This window comes from Phoxinus phoxinus (genome assembly GCF_949152265.1).
Source record: "Phoxinus phoxinus genome assembly, chromosome: 22".
In the NCBI taxonomy this organism is placed as follows: Eukaryota; Metazoa; Chordata; class Actinopteri; order Cypriniformes; family Leuciscidae; genus Phoxinus; species Phoxinus phoxinus.
This window is the reverse complement of record NC_136897.1, coordinates 23596315-23619431: the sequence shown is the minus strand read 5'-3', so window position 1 is coordinate 23619431 and position 23117 is coordinate 23596315. Positions and strand designations below refer to the sequence as shown.

The 23117-nt window shown below is 37.7% G+C and overlaps 1 protein-coding gene across 2 annotated transcripts in view; it reads right to left on the bottom strand.

Moving 5' to 3' along the window:
- slc38a3a (solute carrier family 38 member 3a) overlaps window positions 1–22788 on the bottom strand; it is a 47738-nt gene extending 24950 nt beyond the window's left edge. Inside the window, exons 1-5 of one of the 2 annotated variants that reach the window (XM_079598149.1) lie at window positions 22405–22788; window positions 2896–3086; window positions 1207–1239; window positions 952–1048; window positions 703–818 (exon numbers count right to left, since the gene is read on the bottom strand). In XM_079598149.1, the coding sequence (XP_079454275.1) occupies window positions 703–818; window positions 952–1048; window positions 1207–1239; window positions 2896–2999 (350 nt within the window). In that variant the 5' untranslated portion in view covers window positions 3000–3086; window positions 22405–22788. The remainder of the gene's footprint in view (window positions 1–702; window positions 819–951; window positions 1049–1206; window positions 1240–2895; window positions 3087–22404) is intronic. The other variant, XM_079598150.1, reaches the window with a different exon arrangement.
- Between the last annotated feature and the right edge of the window lie 329 nt (window positions 22789–23117).

The window sequence follows — 23117 nt, the reverse complement described above, 5'->3', positions numbered from 1 at the left end:
AGCTGCTAACACACACATGAGCTCTTGAAACCCCGCCCTCTGCAGCAGCTCATTTGCATTTAAAGGGCCAGACACAAAACGGTGCGTTTTTGCAAATCCTCAAAAAGTGAAAACTTTAACATGCTATATAAAAATATCTGTGGGGTATTTTGTGCAAAAACTTCACATACACACTTCTGGGGACATCAGAAATTTATTTTACATCTTGTGAAAATGGCATTTTACCACCCCTTTAATAGTATAAAAAAAGTAACACTAATAAAAGATAATTTATTATGACTTCTGACTTTAATGTTTCCCCACAAAGTTATGATGTATCAAATGCACAATGATCATATTAATTCTAGCTCAAAATTAATTATCTGTTCTCCATTAAAGTGCCCCCCCTATTATGTTTTTTTCAGAGTCATCAGTAATTCCAGTCTTACTGGAAATCACAACCGACTGGGCCATCTGACCAATAAGAGCAGTGTATGGGGTTTTAGAAAGACTGAATCCTTTACAGAACCGTTTCGGACACTTTGAGAAGAGGGGTGATTCTGCAATGAATATTATGAGAGATTTAAAGTGTTTTTTGACCTTGGATGCATGTAAACCAATTGTAAAAGACCCCCAAAACAAAACAAGGAGCCTTTAAAAAGGCACTTTAAGGAATTACCCCAAAAATCTGAACACAGAGTTTGACCTAAAACTGTAACTTACATAAAGAGGACAATGCCCGTGTTAGCCATGGCATACGCTAATCCCAGAATTCCACTTCCCATGATGGCGTTTCCCAAGTTGAAGACGGACATCCCAAAAGAAGTCTTTCCCTCAAACTAAGCAAGAAGAAAAACAGCAGTTAGTCCACACATTCACATTTGAAACACTTCACACCATTATGGTCTCATCTGAAGGAGACACACTGTCACATATTGCTATACATGAAATCTTACCAAAAGTTCAACTTACATCCGTGAAGCGAGGGGTTTTCTTGTCATCTACATTGGTCAGGAACTCTGAGCTTTCTGGCAGGTTTGCCTCTGCATTACCTGGAGTTCTGTCAGTACTAAAAACACATATAACAGCCATGAGGGATTGCCTTGTTTGGCAGTGCATCAACAGAAAGAGTTAACGCCACCAAAACAGTAACTGAGGATGGGTGCTTTAATTATAGATGCAAAAAATTTTTTTGCCTGCAACAATTCTGCTCTCTGCATGACGTACCTGACATTTTCTGTGCTATTTGGTACAAGTTCCCTAAAGAGCAGTGTAGGAGCCGCATCCACGAAAGCACAAGAGACAAGGAAATCATGATGAACACATCTTTAGTTAAACACACTGATAAAGGTATGTGGCCACAGTCAGGGGGAAGTGATATCTAGCTGAGACACTTTTCATTTCCTTAGGGTGAAGGTAGGCAGTTCTTCTACATGCAGGGTGATTTTATTTGAAATTTACAATGATATATAGGTGTTTCTTCAACTATGGGCCCTTTTGGCCATGTAAAGAAAAAAAATTATTACCAAAAGACACTTTTTGCATTCTCACTAATCATTTATTACTACTAGCAATGTGTTCTGTAATTTTTTTCTAAAACAAAACATTTAATTTCCGCCATATCTCACACTACTATGTTTTGCATTTGACAACATTCAGTGGAGGAAATTATTTTTGATAATTTTTTTAAACATTTATAATATTAAATTGCAGACTCCTTTGTCTTGCTAAGGCAAATTTTATAGCATCTTTTTATCTTAAATGCACACAATTAAATGACATTATCACACATTTTTCATAATATGACACAATTACAGCTTAACTGGAAATGACACACAATAGTGAAACCTTCTTTTTACAAGTGATGTTTACCTTGATTTACCATCTCAGGCATGCTCTTCTTTGTGAACAAGTAAATTAAACTTTATATGGCAAAAAATGTAGCTGTATTTGAAACAATGCCACAACTGAGGGACAGCTTTGCTTTGTGTAAACAAAAAACTGTAAATAAAAGTAAGTATTTTAATCTGTAGATCATCGAGACAGTAATAGTGATGCACCAAAGAAAAATGTTTATACCAAAAATGTATTGGATGATAGGTAGGCACCCTAAAAAATAATGTTCAGTGAAGTTTTGTTCATGCATCAACTGAAAACAGCATAGACTTATGAACTAAAAAAGTTCATAAAAAAAAAAGATCCATTAAAAATTAAAAATCAATATTTTCCATCCAGACCTACCATCCACACAGCTCAAGTTTACCTGTTCAAAACGTGCCATCGGAGAATCGCTAATTAAACATCACCGTTTAGTACAATCATTTTGACCTTCCAAATCTGCTTTTTATTAAGCAACCAAATATTTTTGATTTTGGAATAATTTCAGTGCATCACTAGTTGTTTTTCAATAGTTTTTAGATTGAATGTCTGGAACTTTAGAAAAATCTAAAGTCATTACATAAAAAGTTCCTGTAGTTTAAGAAACACCCATATACATTAGTTTGCATAAACATCTACACATAAACAACTACACAATCACAAACACATTGGAGCTTTGAACAGTTTTATAGAAAGAGCATAACATCAGTGCTACTGAATGTGCCCAGTGATGTCTGAACTGTGCTGTTCAGTGACATTTAAGACTGTGATGACAGACAAGCTTCACCTTATTTAGGATGACATGACTGGATGATACTGCAAAAACACACACTAATGTTCATAAATACTGGATATATGCACTAATATAAAGGCACCCCATAAACACATTTTATTCCATAATCTTAACAACTACTAGGCTAAATGATAAAGCTTATACCAACCGAAACTGTATTACTAAAACCGAACACATTGGATGACTGACAATAAACCATCCTGGACTAGACAGACACTATAGTGCACCCTTGAGCGCATACTTACTGAGCAGCATCTTCTGATTGGCTTTTTATTGCAGTCGCAGTTGTCTCTTCACCAGCTTCGTGCCCCTTCCCATTGGGGATAGTGTTCATCTCGGCAGGCTCCATGCTTTCAGAACGATTATTCTCGGTCTTCAAGTGTGCGTGTGTGAGAGAGAAAGATCTATAGAGAAACTGTGTCTGTCCCTTGTTTCCCTATAAGAGAAGGATGTAAAAAAAAACAGTATAAATTAATCCTAGCTTAAAGGAGATGTGTTCATCTCTCTAAAATGGAGCAGTGAAGGTACGTATTATGTAAGGCATTGAAATAGGATAGTAATGTGATCCTCAAGGCCCGAAACACACTCATAGGTAACTCTACACAAACTCAATTTCACATGCTGATGCTTTCCGAAATGATTGAGAATTTAGAGTCTGCATGAAACGGACATTGAGATCATTTCCCCCCCTATTGTAACATATATATCCAAGGGAAACAACTTCTCAAATGAGAAAAAAAAAATGTAAGGCAGCACTTGATTTTGTCGATCAGTAATTGATTGGATCAGTGGATTGTTGTTGTTTGCTAATTGCTACAATCTCATGTGAGTGACAGGTTGCTGCTGGTATAGGAGAGGTTATTATCCCGTTCTCACGTCTTCAGAGAATAAATGTCGTTGCTAATATTATTATTATTAATAATATTTTTGATTAAAGATTATGAAGGCACATGAATTGAAAAAAAAAGATGTACATAGATAAATTATTTGTAATAAACACTGCAATATTCATTGAAAAAAATAAGAAATGTCAATTTGAATTTCATGCTGACTTTAAGCTCAAGCATGAGTTGCATTCTTCTCAGCGTTGCCACTAGGGGTGCTACAGAAAATCAGTAGGCCTATTCCTAGAAACACTTTGAACAATTTAGAACATCAGTGGAGAATAAGGGCAAATAGTTCATCATAACATCGTAATATGCATCATATACACATTATTCACCCGCTACGTTGCTAACCGGGATATAAAAACCGGGATAGCTGGCTTCTCTTGAGACTTCAGTTTGCAGCATAGTTAATAAAATATACTAAAGCCTGCCGGCACGTTGACATGATTGGTTACAAGGTAGTTTGTGACGTAAGAAACACTGGCGATTTCAAACCGCGCTTTTGAGACCTTTCCTTTTTATCACTGCAGTTTTAAGGAGAAAATACTAAGCAATGGTGTTGACTTATGAATTCACACATGGTTTGTCTTTAAGCATATTAAAAACAGCACATAGACACAAAAAAACATTAAAATCTTGATTTTCACCACAGGGGGTCTTTAAAATCTAATTAAAAGGCTTTAATAGGCCTTATGGACAGACAGAACTTCCTCTATTACTTTGACTCTCTGTACATCTCTCATGTTTTTTTTCTTCTTGCTTGACAAAACAGCTCCATCAAATCTTTGCCACTGCCAAATTAACTTTGCAAAACAGTCGGTAACCTTTTGCACCGATACCGTAAAACTGAATAAGTCGTCACTTTCCTGACTCTACTGAGAGGTGTTGTTCTCGCTTCTCTCCTTTCACTATATGGCTCCTGATGTCTCTATAGCTGTTTTTGTGGTCTCTTCCTGTCTTCTTTGGTGCCTGACTCCCTGTGGCTGCTTATGATGGACCTGTTGGAGTGCGGAGTCCTGAAAGCACAAGCTGACATGCGTCTCCAGGCTCCCATTTGGCCCCCTGGTATTCCCAATCCTGGTCTGAAAGGACAGAGCCCTAGTATCACATTAGCTACAAAGCATAAACAGAAGTAGGGGGAAAGAAGAGGGGAGGGAACCTACACTCCAAACCAGTGGGCCCATTGAGGAAGGCCATGAAAGCCACCAGAACCAGCTATGACCAGCTCAGAACCAGTTCTGGCCCTCTTTGTCCATTCATTTCACTTTTTTTTTTACTGCTTTCTTCCCATTCCTTTGCTTTTAATTAGGAGAAGCTTAACATAACAGTCATGCTCTCTTCATGCTTAAAACTCTGGGCTGGCATTACCTCAAGTTCCCTCAGCTCCTTTTCTCCCTTCTTCCCCCTCGCTCTTCCCCGCTACGCCCTGAAAATGTGAATTAATAACCAAGGAGAAAACACCAGAATCGGTGTGAGAAGAAGAGAAGAAGAAAAACTCTGAGTTATCCAGTGAGATGCCACGTTACCTGGCTTGCTACGCAGCCACGGCGAGAGCAATGTGGTTGGGCAGCAAAGCGCGGTATGCAATTGTGCATGCTGTGCTGTTTCCTGGGAACAGGGCTGGAGGAACAGAAGGGTGATTGTGCCAAGCGTCATTATACCAGTGGGGCCTCCTTGGCTCAAACTCGCCAGGGCACTCGAAGGGCTTAAAAGGTAATTCAACGGACCCCAAAACTGAAAAAAAATGGTGAACCTTAAATTTGAGACTGGGAAGCGGACCTATGATGGGGGCAGAGGTTTGTGCCAAGATGCTGAATGGAGAACCAGCCTGTCCTTCATGCACTCCACTAATCAGACAGACAGTGGTTACAAGTGATTGGCCGGAGGAGTTCAAGGCTTTGGGCGGAGTCAATTGAGCTAGCTGCAACAGGTCCCATTGTTGCATATTTAAACACATAATAGCTGCTGCGTTCGCTCTGCGCCAGAATATGTGGTGACTTTCAACCGGGTCTTAAAAACCCAAACAGAATTTGTTTTCATTCTACGCCAACGTCTGGCAACTCCTAAACACACTGGGGATGAAACTGCTTTGCCAACTAGGTCATAGCTTAAGTTTCTTGAATAATGAGAAGTTTATTCATGGATTAAATACTCTATGCAGCCTGCTTTCAATTGCTCATCTAGACTAAACCCGCTAGTGCAGACGCACGCTTCCAAAGAGTCGTAACATAGCCTCCCTGCTTATGTAACAATGTCCTACGTACTCAAAAAGAGGAGTGGACATGCTAATTTGTACTCATTATGTCTGCATGACATCAAGCAGTCACATGCAAAAGAGCATGACTTTGTTGCGACATGATTGGTGTTGTCAGGAGCTGATTTAGAACGGTGTCTGTGAAAAGCACTTATTAGAAGTGCTGCAACGACACATCAATGTTCATTAAAAACAGCCTGCGAATGTGTTTAAAGTGTCCATAAATTACTGCTATTAAGACTGATTCATCCCTCTCTGTAACAGGATTCAACGCCAACAAAAACGTGAGTGCGGAAGAGGAAGAAATCGACTAAGAATGGATTACAGCAAATGGTGGAGAGAAAGAGGTTAAAAATAGTGGTTGCTAGGCCATTTCTAGGTGGTTGCTAGGGTGTTCTGGAAGGTCACTATGTGGTTTCTCACTAGTCGATGTCAAAAGAGCGCACCTATGTCTTTAATGGTTTTGAAAGAAGTCCCTTTTGCTCACCAAGGTTGCATTTATTTGGTCAAAATTATAGTAAGAGCAATAATATTTGAACGGTAGTCTAGGTCTATAGGATTTTATTACCACTATTACAAATAGTTTGATTAGTAAAGTAAGTTTTGCACCTAAGTTTAATACTAATAACACAAACGCAGTACACATGTCCTGGGTACATTAGGACAGTGTTTAATGCGAGGCGAGCAGTGAGCAGCACATGATTTTCTAGGGTGAAATAGTCTTAAATTTACCTAAGCAACGTGAGCATAATCATCTCTCTGTCTCCAAAAAACACAGAATCTTATTTACAAAAATGAAATGAAAGACAAAATTAGATGAAGTGAGAAAAATCGAGAAAAAAAAGACAGATGCAGACAGAAAAATCTGGCACCTCCACAACACAGCTGATGCAACTCCACAGCATCAGTGATGTGGGCAAAGTTATATCGGGACGTCACTCGTTCCAGAGGTTTACACACAGCACTGGAGATTTTGCCCTCGGCTTTCAGATGTGAGTGAGCTGTATACGTGGTTTGGTGTTCTGCTCTTTTAAATGATCCCTGCTGTCAGATTACTTGCAGACATACCAGCTCCGTGGCACACACTCACACACCTCTGCTATTCACTTCATTAAACCTGCACTGTAATATCCAGGCTAATTGCTCAGTCAAAAGCCCCAGGTCTTTAATTAACCAATGAAGGATTCGGAACTGCTGTGAACAACCCTCTGTCCGGCCTACCATCTGGATTATAATCTCAGATTATGTAGGATATTCCGTCAAATTCATCATATTCCAAGAAAAATGATTCAGCTTATTTATAAAGCAACATTAGGGGAGATTTGTCTTTAGTTTTATATATTTGAGAAATTGAAGAGGCTCTTCCCTTGCCGAACGCCATTAAAAACAAAGTATATTCTCCAAAAAAAAAGCATTTGATACATTATTATGGAAAAAAACACACTATTAAAAATATATAAAACACATAAATCTATGCATGTAAAAGTGTGTGTGTGTGTGTGTGTGTGTGTACCGTAAAACTGAATCATTTACTCATAATAATGTAATTTTAAACCCAAATCATTTTCTTCAGCGAGAAAACAAAAGAAGTAATATTTTACACACGTCTGTCACATCTTGATGCTCCATATGCTGTATGTAAAAAAGTAAATTAGAGTTGCGCTGGAAGGGAACATAATAAACTTTAAGTTCATAGTAAAAAATTAAGTTTTTAAGTTTTTTACTTTTAGGTGCTCATTTTTGGAGCTTGACAGTCTCAATTCATTTTCATTCTATTGAAAACAAGAGCAGCAAACATCCCGCCTAATTCCACTGAAGAAAAAAATTATACAGGTTTGGGATCAACGACATGAGAGTAAATGATGACAGAATTTTTATTTCGACTGAATTATATCTGTAGGTTGGTATAATCACAACTTCCCTCCACAAGAGAAATGGTGGAGATGAAACAGACTAAGAGATTGACAATGACAGTTCTCTACCATTTTAGATGGGCAGCTAATACAGCAATGTTTATAATGAGTCATACGCCACAAACACAATCCAACACTTATTCACACAAGTGCAGAATCTGTTGGATTTTTCAAAGCCGTCACACATGGGCTAAACTGGATTAAAACTGGATCACATGCCCGCCTGACTGCAGGATAAACACCAGACTCTACATTTGCGGTCAAAAATAGCACAGAACATTCACAATCAGTCATGTGACAAGCAGAGATGTATAGCGCTAGCATCACACTACGTATCCTGTGATGTAAAGAGCAGACGTTCTGTCAAGGTTGCTTTTGAGGTGTGTGGATAACACTCAACTGTGCAAGGACCGGATACACAAACAAGACATTAATTAAAGCTGCAAGCAGCGATTGCGGGCCCAAGCCGGTGGCACCGCCACCCTGGTGCCTTTAGTGGAACTAAAGGCACCGGGTGGTGGTGCCACCGGCTTGGGCCCTCCATCGCTGCTTGCAGCTTTAATTATATATATATATATATATATATATAAAAAAAAAAATATATATATATATATATTAAATTCTTTTCCCCCCCCTATTTTTAACATATATATTATTATATATATAATAATAATATATATATTATTAACATTTTTGGATGCTAAACTATTCTTTTTATAGGCTTTGTACTTTGTACACTTTGTACACTCACGTTCCAATATAGAAAAATTAAAAAAAATTATTATGAACGGCACAAACTGTACAAATGACTATTTAAACAGAGCAGTGTAATTTTTATATGTAAGGTTGACTATTTTATTATTATATTTTATTAAGGCTATAATGAACATTCTGCGATGTCAAGATTGCAATGCTGGAATGCTGTGTGTGTGTGTGTGTGTGTGTGTGTGTGAGGCTCGATCGAACAATGGAGACATAAAAACATACTCCGTCACTTTGTTCATACAGACCATCATTCAAAATGCAAAGTGTTTCCTTATATTTGTGTACACTCGCAATGAAACACAACATTGTGCTTTTGTTAAACTATAAACTCTTGTCAAACTGTAACCTACAACTGTCACCCAACCAAAATCACACACACACACACACACACACACACACACACACACACACACACACACACACACACACACACACACACACACACACACACACACACACACACACACACACACACACATCCCCCCTCCCCTCCCCTCCCCACACAGACAGACACACACACACACAGAATGGCAGAGAGACAGAGAGAGAGAAAATACACATTCAAACCACAATATCTGACTTCCTGTTGGTCGGAGCTAATGACTGTAAATTAGAAAGTTGTCCGGATCGAAGAGAAGAATATACGTACCGAGTTTGGTTACTGTAGGTAAAACTATAACTAAGTTATAACACACTTTATGCATCCTTTGTTAATCATAAATTTGTTTCCTCGCCACGGCCAAACCGTTCGAGATATCAAAAATCCCCTGGCAATTTATCATCCTCCATGTCTTGACTTCATGCTGACCGAGTTTCGTGGTCATCGGATGAATTCTCTAGGAGAAGGGGTTCAAATGCGAGAGCAAGGATGCATTGAAAGCTTGGTTGAACTTCCAGTACTACCCTCCAGATACAATTCAAGACATTCAGACACAGTTGTTATGGATGAATTCAAACATTACGGTTGGAGACAAGCCATTGTTGTGGGAGGAATGTGTTAAAAATGGGTTAATTTTTGTCAATGACCTTTTAGATTTATCTGGAGAATTTATTTCTTATGAAAACTTGAGAAATGTGTTTAGCATTTCTCTCGACCAGTTACAATTCAACCAGCTGATTTCTGCAATTCCTAAAACTTGGAAAATGAAACTGCAAAATGAAAATAAAAATAAATTAAAGGTTTGTCTTCCACCAATAAGATGCCTCAAATGGTTGTCTGGTGTAAAGATAAATAAAATAATATATATTTGGAATTTAAATATTACAGGCACTGCACTTTTTCCACACAGAGCCTGCCTGTTTTGGGAAGATGAATTTAATGATCCAATTTTGTGGAAAGATTATTTTAGAACAATTTATAAAACTACAATCGATTCATATTCCAGAATATTTCAACTTAAAATCTTTTATAGAATTGTTGCAACAAAAAAATCTCTGTACAAATGGCAAATAGAAAAGGATCCCTGTTGCCGGTTCTGTGGGGATGAGGAGGAGGACCTGATGCATTTGTTTTATTTTTGCCCACATGTGGCTAAGTTTTGGGTCAGTATACAATTATGGTTAAGGTCTATGGATATTGTTTTTCAAATCACACCTCAGAATGTTTTGTTGTATGTCTTTGAGGGTAAATGCATACACTTTTTGAACATGATTATTTTGATGGGTAAAATTTTTATTTTTAAAGCTAAAACTTTATCAAATTTATGTATAAAACATTTTAGGAATAGAGTATTTCATCAGTATACGCTGGAAACAATTATAGCAGGAAATAACAACAGAAAAACTGAGCATGAAAATAAATGGAATGTCTGCTTACTTGAGTTAGAGATATAAATATTATGTGTACTTTCTTAAAGATGCGCCATGTGTCAAGGCATACATGTTTTGCTAATTCTGTGGTATTTTGTTTATTGATTCTTGATTGGTATTATTGATTTATTTACGTTTTTTATTTTATTTTATTTTTTTTATTGTTTCTTAGGTTATTCGATTTGCCTTGTGCTTCCTTCTATTTTGATTATTTTGTGTGATAACACTATGAATGTGTGGATGATTGTGGTATGAATGCATGGAGAGGTGGGTGGGGGGTTTGAAAAAAAAAAAAATAAAAAAAAAAAAAAAAAATGCGAGAGCAAGCGTTCTCCAATCAACCCGTAATAGCCGACTTCCTGTTGGGCTGGCGTAAAACTTGACCCAGGGAAAGTTGTTTGGCCCGATTAAATCTATATGTGTACCGAGTTTTATAATAATTCATGCAAGCGTGTTTGATATATGGACAAGTGTTCGAATCCCATTCCAGGGGGCGCTGTCGAGTCCCCCTGCCACGCCCGGGTACCAGCTTCAGCCCGACCCTAATGGCCGCGGGTTCTGACCTGTGTGCAAAATTTCAAGAGTTTTCGAGCATGTTAAGGCCCTCAAAAGTGCCAGAGATTTTGCACACAGCAGAGAAAGGGTTAAACTAAACTAGCCCCCCTCCTCACACACACACACACACACACAGAGGGGCAGAGGGAAAATGCTCCAAACAGTACACATTCAAACCAAAATATCTGACTTCCTGTTGGTCGGAGCTAATGACTGTAAATTAGAAAGTTGTCCGGATCGAAGAGAAGGATATACGTACCGAGTTTGGTTACTGTAGGTAAAACTAATACCCCATTTTTGACTAAAGGTGGCGCTACTGAGCCCCTTACCACGCCCGTTTCTGAAACTTCGCACATGTCTATTACACAATAAATGTCAAATGCATGTTGAGTTTCATGCAATTTGAAGCATGTTAAGAGCCTCAAATGCATCCAAAAAGAATATAAAAGTTTAAAGCGTTGCCATGGCGACAGTATTAAAGATATCAATAATCCTTTCACAGGTCTACATCTGTCTTGTGTTTACATTATACAGATGAAGTTTGAAGCAAATCGGGTAAAAATAAGAGGGTGATTTCAAAGCATTTTGAAAGTGACACACTTCCTGCTGCCAGTTGGTGGCGCTATAACTTTGACTCACAATAGTCACATCCATGTGATCGGCCTCTTACAGCGAACACACTGCTGAAGTTTCATCAAGATCAATTAATGTATGAGGATGTTATAACACACTTCCTGTTTCCAATATTCGCCATAAATTCGTTTCCTCGCCACGGCCAAACCGTTCGAGATATCAAAAATCCCCTCGCAACTTTTCATCCTCAATGTCTTGACTTCATGCACACCGAGTTTCGTGGTGATTGGTTGAATCATCTAGGAGGAGTATTTTAAATTCCATTGCATGTGTTTTTTAAACTACGCCAAATAGCCGACTTCCTGTTGGGCTGGGGTAAAAAGTCAGAGCATGAAGGATATATGAACCGATGAGATCTATAAGTGTACCGAGTTTCATATTATTTCATGCAAGCGTGTTTGATTTATGGACCAAGTTTTCGGACCCCGTTCTAGGGGGCGCTGTCGAGCCCCCCTGCCACGCCCGGGTACCAGCTTCAGTCCGGCTCTAATGGCCGCGGGTTCTGACCCGTGTGCAAAGTTTCAAGAGTTTTTGAGCACGTTAAGGCCCCCAAAAGTGGCAAAAACCTTGAAAAAAAAATTATTATAAAGAAGAAGAAGAAGAAGAAGAAGAAGAAGAATAACAAAAAACCCTTAGAAGAACAATAGGGCTCTGCGCCCTTTCAGGGCTTGGGCCCTAACAAGCGTGTCAAGGCTGAAAATATATTTTCCGACTGCCATGACAAAAACACCTTGTTTTCCGATGCAAAATTCTGTTGACGGAAGTAACTGACATAAGTAAAAGCTAGTTAAGAAGTGTAAACATGTTGATTGTAGATTGTACACAATAGTCCTGCTTAACAACACCTTCAGGTGGTAGTGGCTGGTGAGCAGTTTAGTGTATTGAAAATATTGAGCCCCCCTGGAAACTGTGCTTGAATGTCTATATCAGGTGATATAGTACATATTTTTATTCAATAACCACAAATTATTAATCACATAATCATATTATTTTATAGTCATTGAAATGGGTCAAAAACAGTGTGAATGGGCCTATAAAAATAAATTTTTAACTGTTCACTTGCTGAATTCATTAAAGTCCTTATGACTGTTGCTTGTCAGAGTGTACAGACATGATCCCCGCAGTAAGAAATCAGACTGTGAGCTGCATTTACATGAGGGATTGAAATGTTGGCTAGCAGACAAACACAATCTCTAGGGTTAATTTTGATCATGGCTTGTCTTGAAAAAAAATAAAATAAAAGAAGACTACAGTATGTGTGTGGAGCAAGTGGTGGTTTTATGTCTCACTGGTTGCGTCATAAGGTTGTGCGCAACTAATGGTTCTTCTGACACTGTCTGCCAGAATTTCATCGGGGTAAAATTTGATCGCTGCGGTCATGTAAAATTAACGGTCAGACTTCAGATTTTTGCCTAGAATTTGAGGAATCTTTTAGTATTCTCAACATTTGTCTCAAATGGCCAACTTTTGGCCAAAATCGTACAGTGCGAACCCGGTTTACGTTGGGTCTTGTAAAGAATATACCCAAGTGTGAACATCTAAGTTTTCTAGTCTTTCCCAAATCGTTCAACACTAAAAGGATGGTTCGCACTTTGAAATGTATTTATTAATTTTATTCTATGCAAAGCACTTCCCAACAAAATCAGCCCAATCATTCAAGGATGATTTATTCTTTTTTTTAAATAGCTATTCAAGTCAATGTCAGTTTTTCTCTGGGCCAGCCCTCACAAACAGTCTATAAGTGAATGTCAATCTGCACCGGATGATACTGGACGTCAAACTGCATCACAAATCAAAAACATGAAAGTGAAACATCAGAGTGAACTGGTCCTGTTGCTCAGCTCAAGTGTCCTTTGTCATCACTTTTTCATCACAATCTAGTGCTTGTCTTCATCTGTACTGCACTTCCCTCCTCTTTTACCCTACATCTAGAGAGGATATGTGATTAATATCTGTGTGACAGACATTAATACCACACACCAATTTAGATGTCAATTGTCAACCCTTCACTTTTCTCCTAAATTGAAAATGTACACACACTACATATCAAAAGTCTCTTATTCTCACCAAGGCTCCATTTATTTGATCAAAAATACAGTAAAAACGGTAATATTGTGAAATATTATTGCAATTTAAAATAAATGTTTTCTATGTTAATATATTTTCAAATGTAATTTATTCATGTCATGACTTTTCAGCATCCTTACTTCAGTGTCAGTCTTCAGTGTCACATGATCCTTCACAAATCATTCTAATATACTGATATTGGTGCTCAAGAAACAATGCTTCTTCATATTTTTACGGAAAATATCGTCATATGGAGGTACGTCACATGCTTCGAGAGCAGCTTCCTAAAAGGGAGATTTAGCTAATCTCTTTCATCCAGGCAAATTCTCTCACTCTCATCTCAAAAAGAGGCTTCAGGCTCAGAATGAAGCTGTCAGATCCTGATGAAGAGGTTTTTTTCGTCATCTGCCACATTGGAGGGGTTTGGAGACGTCACAGGCATCAGGCATTGCCCATCATATATGATGAGCTTTGCCTGGCCTCTTTGTTCCTCCCCTACTCTCCTTCACTCCCTTTCCACCCCCAACGATTTCTGTGTCTCTTTCCCCGGAGGCAGCGTGGAGAGTGACTCATTGCAAATGTGATTTATTTATAGGCCACTGCTCCACATCCTGTCGGGGCTGCTCAGGTTCCCACACTGAGATCGCCACAGGTAGTGGAGTTAACATCACACGTGCACAAACCAAGCACAGGTAAAGCACAGACCAGTATAGACCTAAAATGGCTTGATCCACATTGAATACAGGGCTCACATTGACAGCCAGGGAAACAAGATGTAGTAAATCATGTGTTTAAAGGGGGGGTAAAATACTTAGTTTCAGTCAATCTCATGTTAATCTTGAGTACCTATAGAGTAATAGTGCGTCCTTCATATCTCCAAAAAGTCTTTAGTTTCATCATATTTATAAAATAAAAATACAGCTTTCCGATTCTATCCGGAAAAAGCCGAGGTCCTTGATTCTGGGCGTGGGCGGAGCTATAGAGTCAAGCGGGAGCGCGTGATACCATTGTACTTACATGAATGGGGTGTTTTATCACTGGGACCGCGCCAGGTTTTAATTGCAACCGGTTTGCAAATCCAGCGACGACCTTGTTAATAAAACATTCGTCACTGAAATGACCAGAACACAAAACCGCACTTGCCACACTCCTTTGCTGTCCCGGAAATACAAGCTGCATCCACTGTTCCAGTAACACTGGGTTCTTTGGGAAGCTGAACAAGGTAAACTTTCCCTCACATCCCAAAACACACTTTTTTGGAGACATTCTTGACATCAACCATTCCTATTTAGCGCTGCTGATGATGATTTCTGGTAGTAGCGCGTCGATGCATAGATATTATATAGAGATATATGATGTCTATGCGTCGATGAGCGCGGTCTTTCTCTCCTCTGGTCGACGTGTGCGTGAACGCGCTTTTCCGAGAGCAATGCTCATATAAGGAGTTCCACTCTGGTCTACGTCATTAGATCTACGATAGAAAAAAACCAGCCGAAACGTGTTGCAACTCGGAAGTATGATTTTCAGCACAGAAATTCTCTGTTATTCGTTCGAAATAACTTTTCAAACTTTGGCCATTATTAGCATGAGAATCCATCTCTTTAACACTGTAAACAACTCTGAATACATGAAACACCATTGTACCCCCCCTTTAAATAATGTGATATATGTTCCATTACAGTGATTATGCTCCTTTATTCATATTATCATTAAACCACACCACATCTGTGTCAGTGAAAAATTAACGGTCAAATCTCTCCTTTTTTTTTTATTATATTAAAACAACTTTTTTACCATTCTTTTTTTTTATTTTTTTATATATTTCTCTTAAAGTTGATTTTGATAGCATATGAATAAAGTTTACAATCTGTTAATTGTGTCCCACTAGCTCTTTGTCTTCAGTAGCCAATCATCTCTTTCTTCACACTCTTGCTTATCCATTAACAGTTACTAAATGTGTAAATACTGTTAATAAGGAACAATCCTGAAATACCGTGTGAATGCAAGGTTTTGGATGAAAACGTTGTGTGAAGAAACAAACCTTATCCAGCGAGAAAGGACAGATTAAAAAGTGTGACTAGCATGAGAGATCTCATTACTTTACTAAGCTGTAAATAAATAAATAAATAGTCACAAAAGGGAGGGAAAGAAAAAGTGATGAGCTGGCAAGCTGTCACATTAATCCCGATTGTATAAGATGATGGCATGACGACACAAACACCGTGATTAGATGCTACTACCTGACTGCATTAAAGTTGATAAATCACTAAAAAAAAACTAAAAAAAACACTGTTGCCGAAGAAATTGAGAATCATTCACATGTTGCATTATGGGTAGCTGACCCTAACATGATATGATCTGGATAGTGCATAAAGTGGCCCCAAAAAGTATTGGGGACTATCAAAAATAAGAATTTCATATATATGAAAATAAATAAAAGTTTGCTGAGGGAGGAGATATTACTAAACTTGTTATAAAAATAACAGTAGGCAACGAGTTCTTAAAAAGGCGATGTCAGCCCAAAAAGTGTTTAAACCATTTTCTAAAAATATTTAATAAATGAAAAACATGTGTAGAAACATTTGGTGTAACCAAGTAAGATGAACCAAAAAAAAGACCTTTCTTTCACATTTATTACACGAGTGTACCTAAGGGTGGTCGAAATAAAAAATTTTTTTTTAAAAAATTCAGACAGGATCACGATTTTATCACAATTTTTTTTCATGTTGGCTTTTAGGACTGTTTTGCAAGTTACTAATTTCACAAAAAAATTTAGCCCTAAAAGTTACAAAAAACAAAAGAAAAAAGAATGTCAGGCTATTAATGATTATTTAAAAAGAAAAAAAAGTTTTTTTTATTGCATTAAAAAATAATATATTAAATCAATAAATAAACCAAAGTGGCACCTGTTACCATATTAGCTATAAGCATTGAGAGATCTATTATTAATAGCATGTAAAAGTACTCTCTAAGTCCCATAATTAATATCTAGAACAATCTAATTCTAGAGTAATTATGTCCTGCTCACCGAAAAAAGGCTACAGTACATCTTCAATAAGAATGTACCTTTACTCTACTTGAGTTCACTTGGTTCATTGACCGTATTTGTTTTCACTTCTCCACACAACTGTTATTTCCGGTGTGTAGGCATGTTTCTCTGTTAAGAAGTTATTGTGTGATTCGGAGCGTAGAGGAGAACACTGAGGCAGTGTTGGATCGGTCAGGCGCTCAGCAGATGAGGGAAGCCTCCACATGTTGGCATGTCATCTGCAACAATAGAAGAGCATGATAGTGGTCCAAATAGGGCATATGGTTTCAGGTCGGCCCATCAAAAGCCATTCTGTGCCAGTGTCCACACACCAGTCCTAAACAAAGGGACACCCTCTCCGGTCTTCCCCGATGTTCTAGTCACGTGGTGAGAGCAGAACATCGTGAGGGGATGTCACCGTGACCAGATGGCAAATCTATATACTACTGCTGACCCATCTGATGAACCCGGGCAACCAATCAGAAGCCAGAGTTCAGCTGAAGACATCAAGAGACACTTTCAATCTCTTAAGACAAAGGATACTAGGCATTCATTTCCTATTTAACAATAACACTATTGGTTGAGTAGAGAGAGACAATGTTTTATTGACTTGCTGCATACTTGGCAGGAATTAACGGTGTTGTAATTGGAGTCACATTCAGTCAAATTCTTTATCAAATCAGTAAATTAAAAGCATGCATTCTCAATGGCTACGTTTACATGATGCAACCAAATAATCCGTTAGTAATCGGATTGAAGGCTCAATCGGACTGAAAAGCCTTCATGTAAACGAAATTTTACATGAATCGTATTGAGAGGGCTGGTTTATTCCTTTTCTAATCTGATCGAGAGAACATGTAAACACTTGATCGGATTGAACATCAGAAACTGAAAGGACTGTGCATGTGCAATGACGTAGAAATAGCGTAATGACGTGCGGAACGAGCTGTTCTTCCGTTTTTGAAAACGGTCTCTAAACAACAAAAACACGAATCTCTGAAGATGAAGACGTCATGCACAATGCACATGTGTATTATATGTTCAGTCTATACGTTTCATCGCCATCTAGTGGTCTGGCAGCAGAATATAGCGTTTTTAGTCGTTTTCACGGATCCGTGTGAATGGGAACGTTTTGACAATGGTGACGTCTGTACGAGGAAAACTCAAAGGAAACACTTCTCCATTTTAAGCATATTGTTAACGTGTAAACGTACCCTTAGTTTCTACTGGCTATCGGTCTACATATGTTTTGATGTTTGGTTGCTCTCTACATGTTTCCTGTGAAAATTTCCATTAAAGTGTGTTCCTTTATATTCCTTCGTCTTGCGAGTCATTGCTACAACAGAGCATGTAACAATATCTCCAAATAATATCGTAATATGATATTTTAATGCTTTTTGGATAAAGCTTTTTATTGTGGGAGCAAAACATATGATATTCAATGCAATGACTAAGAGATGTAGCCTACAAATAAATGTTCTTTAAAAGCCTGATATATCATATTTAATACTCACATTTTAACATGATTAAGTAAACCTAAGTGGCTTCTGTTCAGTAAGTGTCTTAACAGTGTAAAACATATTCTTACATTTACTTAATAAAAATCAGTAAAAATTTCACAGCAAAAAGACACGTGTACAAGACCTGAAGGGGGATGTTTTTAAAATTATAGTAAAAGGCATTTTACTTGCTAAAATAGTATAACCTGTCAATCAGACGTCAGAAGGAATGTAGTAGATTGTGTACAACAGGTTTTTCAGCAAAGTTTTGATCTTGCTGATCATTTAGAGACCTTAGATTTTTGCATATCAAATATGATAGAGTACACTTTATAGGGTTGAAGGGATAGGCCAACAAAAAATGAATTTTTATTTTTTAGTATTTTCCTTTGGGTGTATATAAGACACATTTTCAGACTTTTCTTTTAAACAAACATCTTAATTCTATCGTTTAAATGCTGTGAAGTCTGACAGAAACAGTCTATGCCTATTACACGACATTTGACATCACGCTGCTGTTGTCTTATCAATCTCTGTCTGATACATAACTCTGAACTTGTTCGATTTATTACATCATTTTAAGTCATTCATATAGACAAACAGCACGTTTTCTGCGCTGCGCACACATATAGTGCGCAAATACTGAATTGATTTCTCTTTCACGTCTTCTTGCACTTGAACGGACAAATACACACAAAATTGTGAACGTGAACACTGAACAGTTGAACAAGAAAACACGCGTAGCAGTATATAGGCTTTATGCCGAACGTCACATGAACAAACAGGAAAACAGGTCTCATTGCATCTGCTTGTCGGAGAAAGTTTTAAAGGACGTATGAACTGATGGCGATATCTATGGACTTAGACACAGAATAAATCTGTTTGATATATAAATGTTTGACCTTTTTTTACCTTATCGTAATCGAAACTTGGAATCGATAAGCAGAATCGGAATCGCTAAAGTTCAAACGATACCCATCCCTAGTGTTCCAAAGCATTACTACACATGCAACTTGACGCCAAAACTATCCAGCTATTTTGAACATGGCCAGATGATCAAAAATGGTATTGAAACTATAGGTTTCCTGTGGAATCTGAATCATGTACTCAGTATCCATGCATTTAACAACCGGTAACCCAGCTAATGAGATGGCTAGACTCCAAAAACTGCTGCTGGATGACAATGCCAACACTAAAGTGTCGATACGGATCTACAAGCAATCCTCAGTGGCCAGTTTGCAAGCAATGCTGATGCACAACAGCCAAATATGGAGATGAAACAAATTACACAATACACATTATGTGAAATGGACAAATTACATTTACATGTACAATATGACACAGACATAATCATAATCAGATTCATGCAAACTGAACCATTAGCTTACACAAAATACACCAGTAAGACATCTTAAAGTAAAGGCCAGGGAGTGCACACATTTTGTTATTTTATTTTATTTTATTTCTTTATTTTAATTTTGTTTAAATGTGTAACTGTGCGTTTTTGTGTATCAAACTTATATTTTTTGTCTGGAATCTTCTACAGTACTACTTATTAATAAACTATGTAAATCAGAGTCAAGGGCTGTTGACCCCACGCACATTTTAAATTTTGTGCATGAATGTATAGTGGTATTCAAGAATTTGCTTGTTCAATATAATTGGTATTCCATCCACCAAACATTTGAATTCAAAATGTTAAATGTATAGAATATATTTTAGTTCAAAATTGGAAAAAAATCCCTTTTCTTTTTTGTCCTGCACATCGTTTTACAAATGAAGAGTTTTACAACTTCTGCTACTTCATGATGATGTTGGTCAGTGGTCAAGTATGATAGTGATGTGTCACCTTGTACTAGCACATATCTAATTGGTTAAACAGATTGTGTTACAACCCACCACGTGTCACTCCCCGCCTATATCTTCCCTACTCAATAATTTACAACCACTAATTAAAAAACCTCAGTGACGCACATCTTACTTACTACAAATGTTCATATTAATTCAGTGTGAAACAAAACATAAATATCCATATGTGGGGCTTCATACAATAGATGTCTTATACTGTGGAGTAATGGAGGTCCTTTCTGTGTTTTCATTCCACTTCAAGCACACAATTGACCCTACTGAGAGCTGTCACATCAACACACACAATCTGCTTGGGATGTGAAGTGCTTTCAACAGAACCAGTGATAGCGGACCAGCTGCGCTGTATCTGTGATAAATACCGTCCTCTATTTTTCTTTGGCTTGTGTTATTCAATCCAGCAATTACAGGAACAGCGCACATGCATTCATTTTTAACACACATAAAGAGTTCTGTAAGTTTCAAATGAATGATAGGTCCAAAATTATGTCTCAATAAATGAAAAAAAGAACAAAGTCACCTTGAGTCATGAAGCTATGCTTCTTTACAGTTTCAAACTCTCTTGCAGCACAGTATAATTCACATTTCATGCATATTAAGAAAATTATGAAATGTTTGCTTTTCATTTGAGGAATTAAACCAACTGCACTGATATCACAAACAGACTAACATCAGACTAATCTACTAAAGCTAACATAGTTCAGATCTGGCCATCCTGTGTGACTGAACATCACACTGAAATTGAATTCTGAATCAAATAATAAATAGCCATCCCAAAATGCCTTAGGATAAGAATAAATAACCTTTGTTGAGGCATTTTCTATTGAACCACCTTTTAGACCACTCTAAACTTAATTAGTTTGTCAAATGTCTTAAGGGCATGTCCCAATGAGATTTCAGTGGATTTCAAAGGGCATAAAATAATAATAAGAGTAATATCAATGTGCACATAAGTATCATATTTCATGTATTCACCTGTTATCTGTGAAATGCCACTTTAGATAACATGGGACACAAGGAGAACAAGCCTGAGACATCCAAGAGGATGTACGGTTAAAAGTGAGAGGATTAGAGAGAAATCAATTCTTTTGAAGTCAAGATGTGATTATTATGCTCTGTCTAACAGCCCCTGTGTATCGGATAGACTTAAAAAGAAAGGAAGAGATAGAGAGACAGGGAAATCGTGCTTTCACTCTTCCTCACCTAATCACTGGTTAGAGCGCAGCACCTTCTGTGCTTTAATCCGCCACCTCAACCACCTGACGTGCTCTATGTGAACTCATGATACTGAATATCTCAGCTTCACCTAGGTCAATTCTGCTGGGTCTCATCTGTTACCCAGACGCTCTGGGCTGATGCTTCACTGAGGCACAGGTGCACACAGGAACACAAGTACAATCATATCCCGATAACCCAGCCATAACATTTAAGTCTTAACATGAAACCTAAAAAAAAAACCTGATGAAAGGCAATTTATAAACACATAGCAGGCAACTAGCCTAGTTCTTAGAAAGGTAATTTTTATGTCCAAAAAAAACATTTAGCCTATACTAAAAAATGTATGTTTATATTTAATAACTCGTGTAAAACAAAGTGGTGTTAATTAAGAAATTTCCTTGCACCTTGAATAATAACATAATATAATATAATATATGATATAATATTTTAAGCCAGGAAGATCAGTTTTCTGTTTGAGCTGAAAAAAGTGGATTTCATAAAAATGCCAAAAGAGTCTGATTTTTAACAATCTACTGTCCTTGACACAAAAAATATGTGTTTGTCTGTATATATATATATATATATATATATATATATGTAGGCTATATAAATATAAGATTTTACCAAACAAAACAAAAATTTGCCCCAAAAAATATCAGCCTTTTTAATGAGACTTTTTCTTTCAACAAGCAGAGAGTTAGCCTACACCTCGACATCATAATTTGCCATAGGCTGTGTCTAAAGCAGTAACTGTTAGTGGGCTTCCTAACTAAACAACCTTTTCTTGGTTACATGTGCGCGTGCAGAGTATTTGGGCTTCACAGACGCCTTCCTCGCACTCGCTAAGTTCACCTGATTATGATTCAGTTTTGACATCTGCACGCGCACGTAGGATGCCAAAAATGCTGTCTTGGTGGGCACCGCACCAGGATTTGAGACAGCCATTACCAGACAGGAAAGTTTCTGCTGTTTCTAGGCGACATAAAGTATTTACACACTGATATTCAAATCACTCACACAAAGAATTAACGGACGTATGACAAATCAATACATTTAGAAAAACATCAGTGTTCATCGGTCACACGGGCAATAGTTTTACATCTAGTGAGGAATAGTAATGTCATTGCTAAAAGACTACGACTAAAATGTGGGTCACAACGGACAAAAAATATGGAAACCGACACCATGTGTCGTGTCTATGAGAGATGCAGCCTATTGTATGATGAACAATATCACAATATGAAAAACGTTCAGTCTTACCGGACAGATTTTCTGTGATGGCAGATTATTGAGAAATGTCCTTCAGATGAAGCTCTTCCCGTAGGTTATCTCAGATAAAACATATAACACCACAAAACTTCAGGACGGGGATGGGAGGACCGTCCGGTATGAATTACTGCCGTTATTCTCATTGACTTGGAGCCCGTGAGTCGGTTTTGACGGGTTTTTAAAGTGGGCTGTAACGACGACTCTTCAGTTTCCCCGCCTCCGATTGTCTAGACCCAGCAGAGACCAATCAAATCATTCCATTGAATTTTCGTCACACTGGACGCTACGCTCCCGTTCTAATCGAAGTACCCGAGTAGCCTGTAGGCGCGTGCGCTGAATATTGGGTCCGTTCAGATCTTTTTTTACAGTCAGATTGTGGCGCGCCGCTCACATTTGATTGGTCGACTAGGTATAATGGAAGGGAAACGTCAGAATATTAATAATACACAACGACTTCTCGCTTCCTGTGCTGATATGGTGTGTTGATGGACACAAGAGACATGAGCCGTTTATCATCATCATCCTAATGCTGCAGCTGAATAGCCTTCTATCTATCTATCTATCTATCTATCTATCTATCTATCTATCTATCTATCTATCTATCATGCACCTATAGTTTGAAAGACTGTAATTAGAAAAGAAAAACACACTGCACCTGTTTCGCTGCCTCTTTAAATAACATTTTATTAAATATCATTAAAATA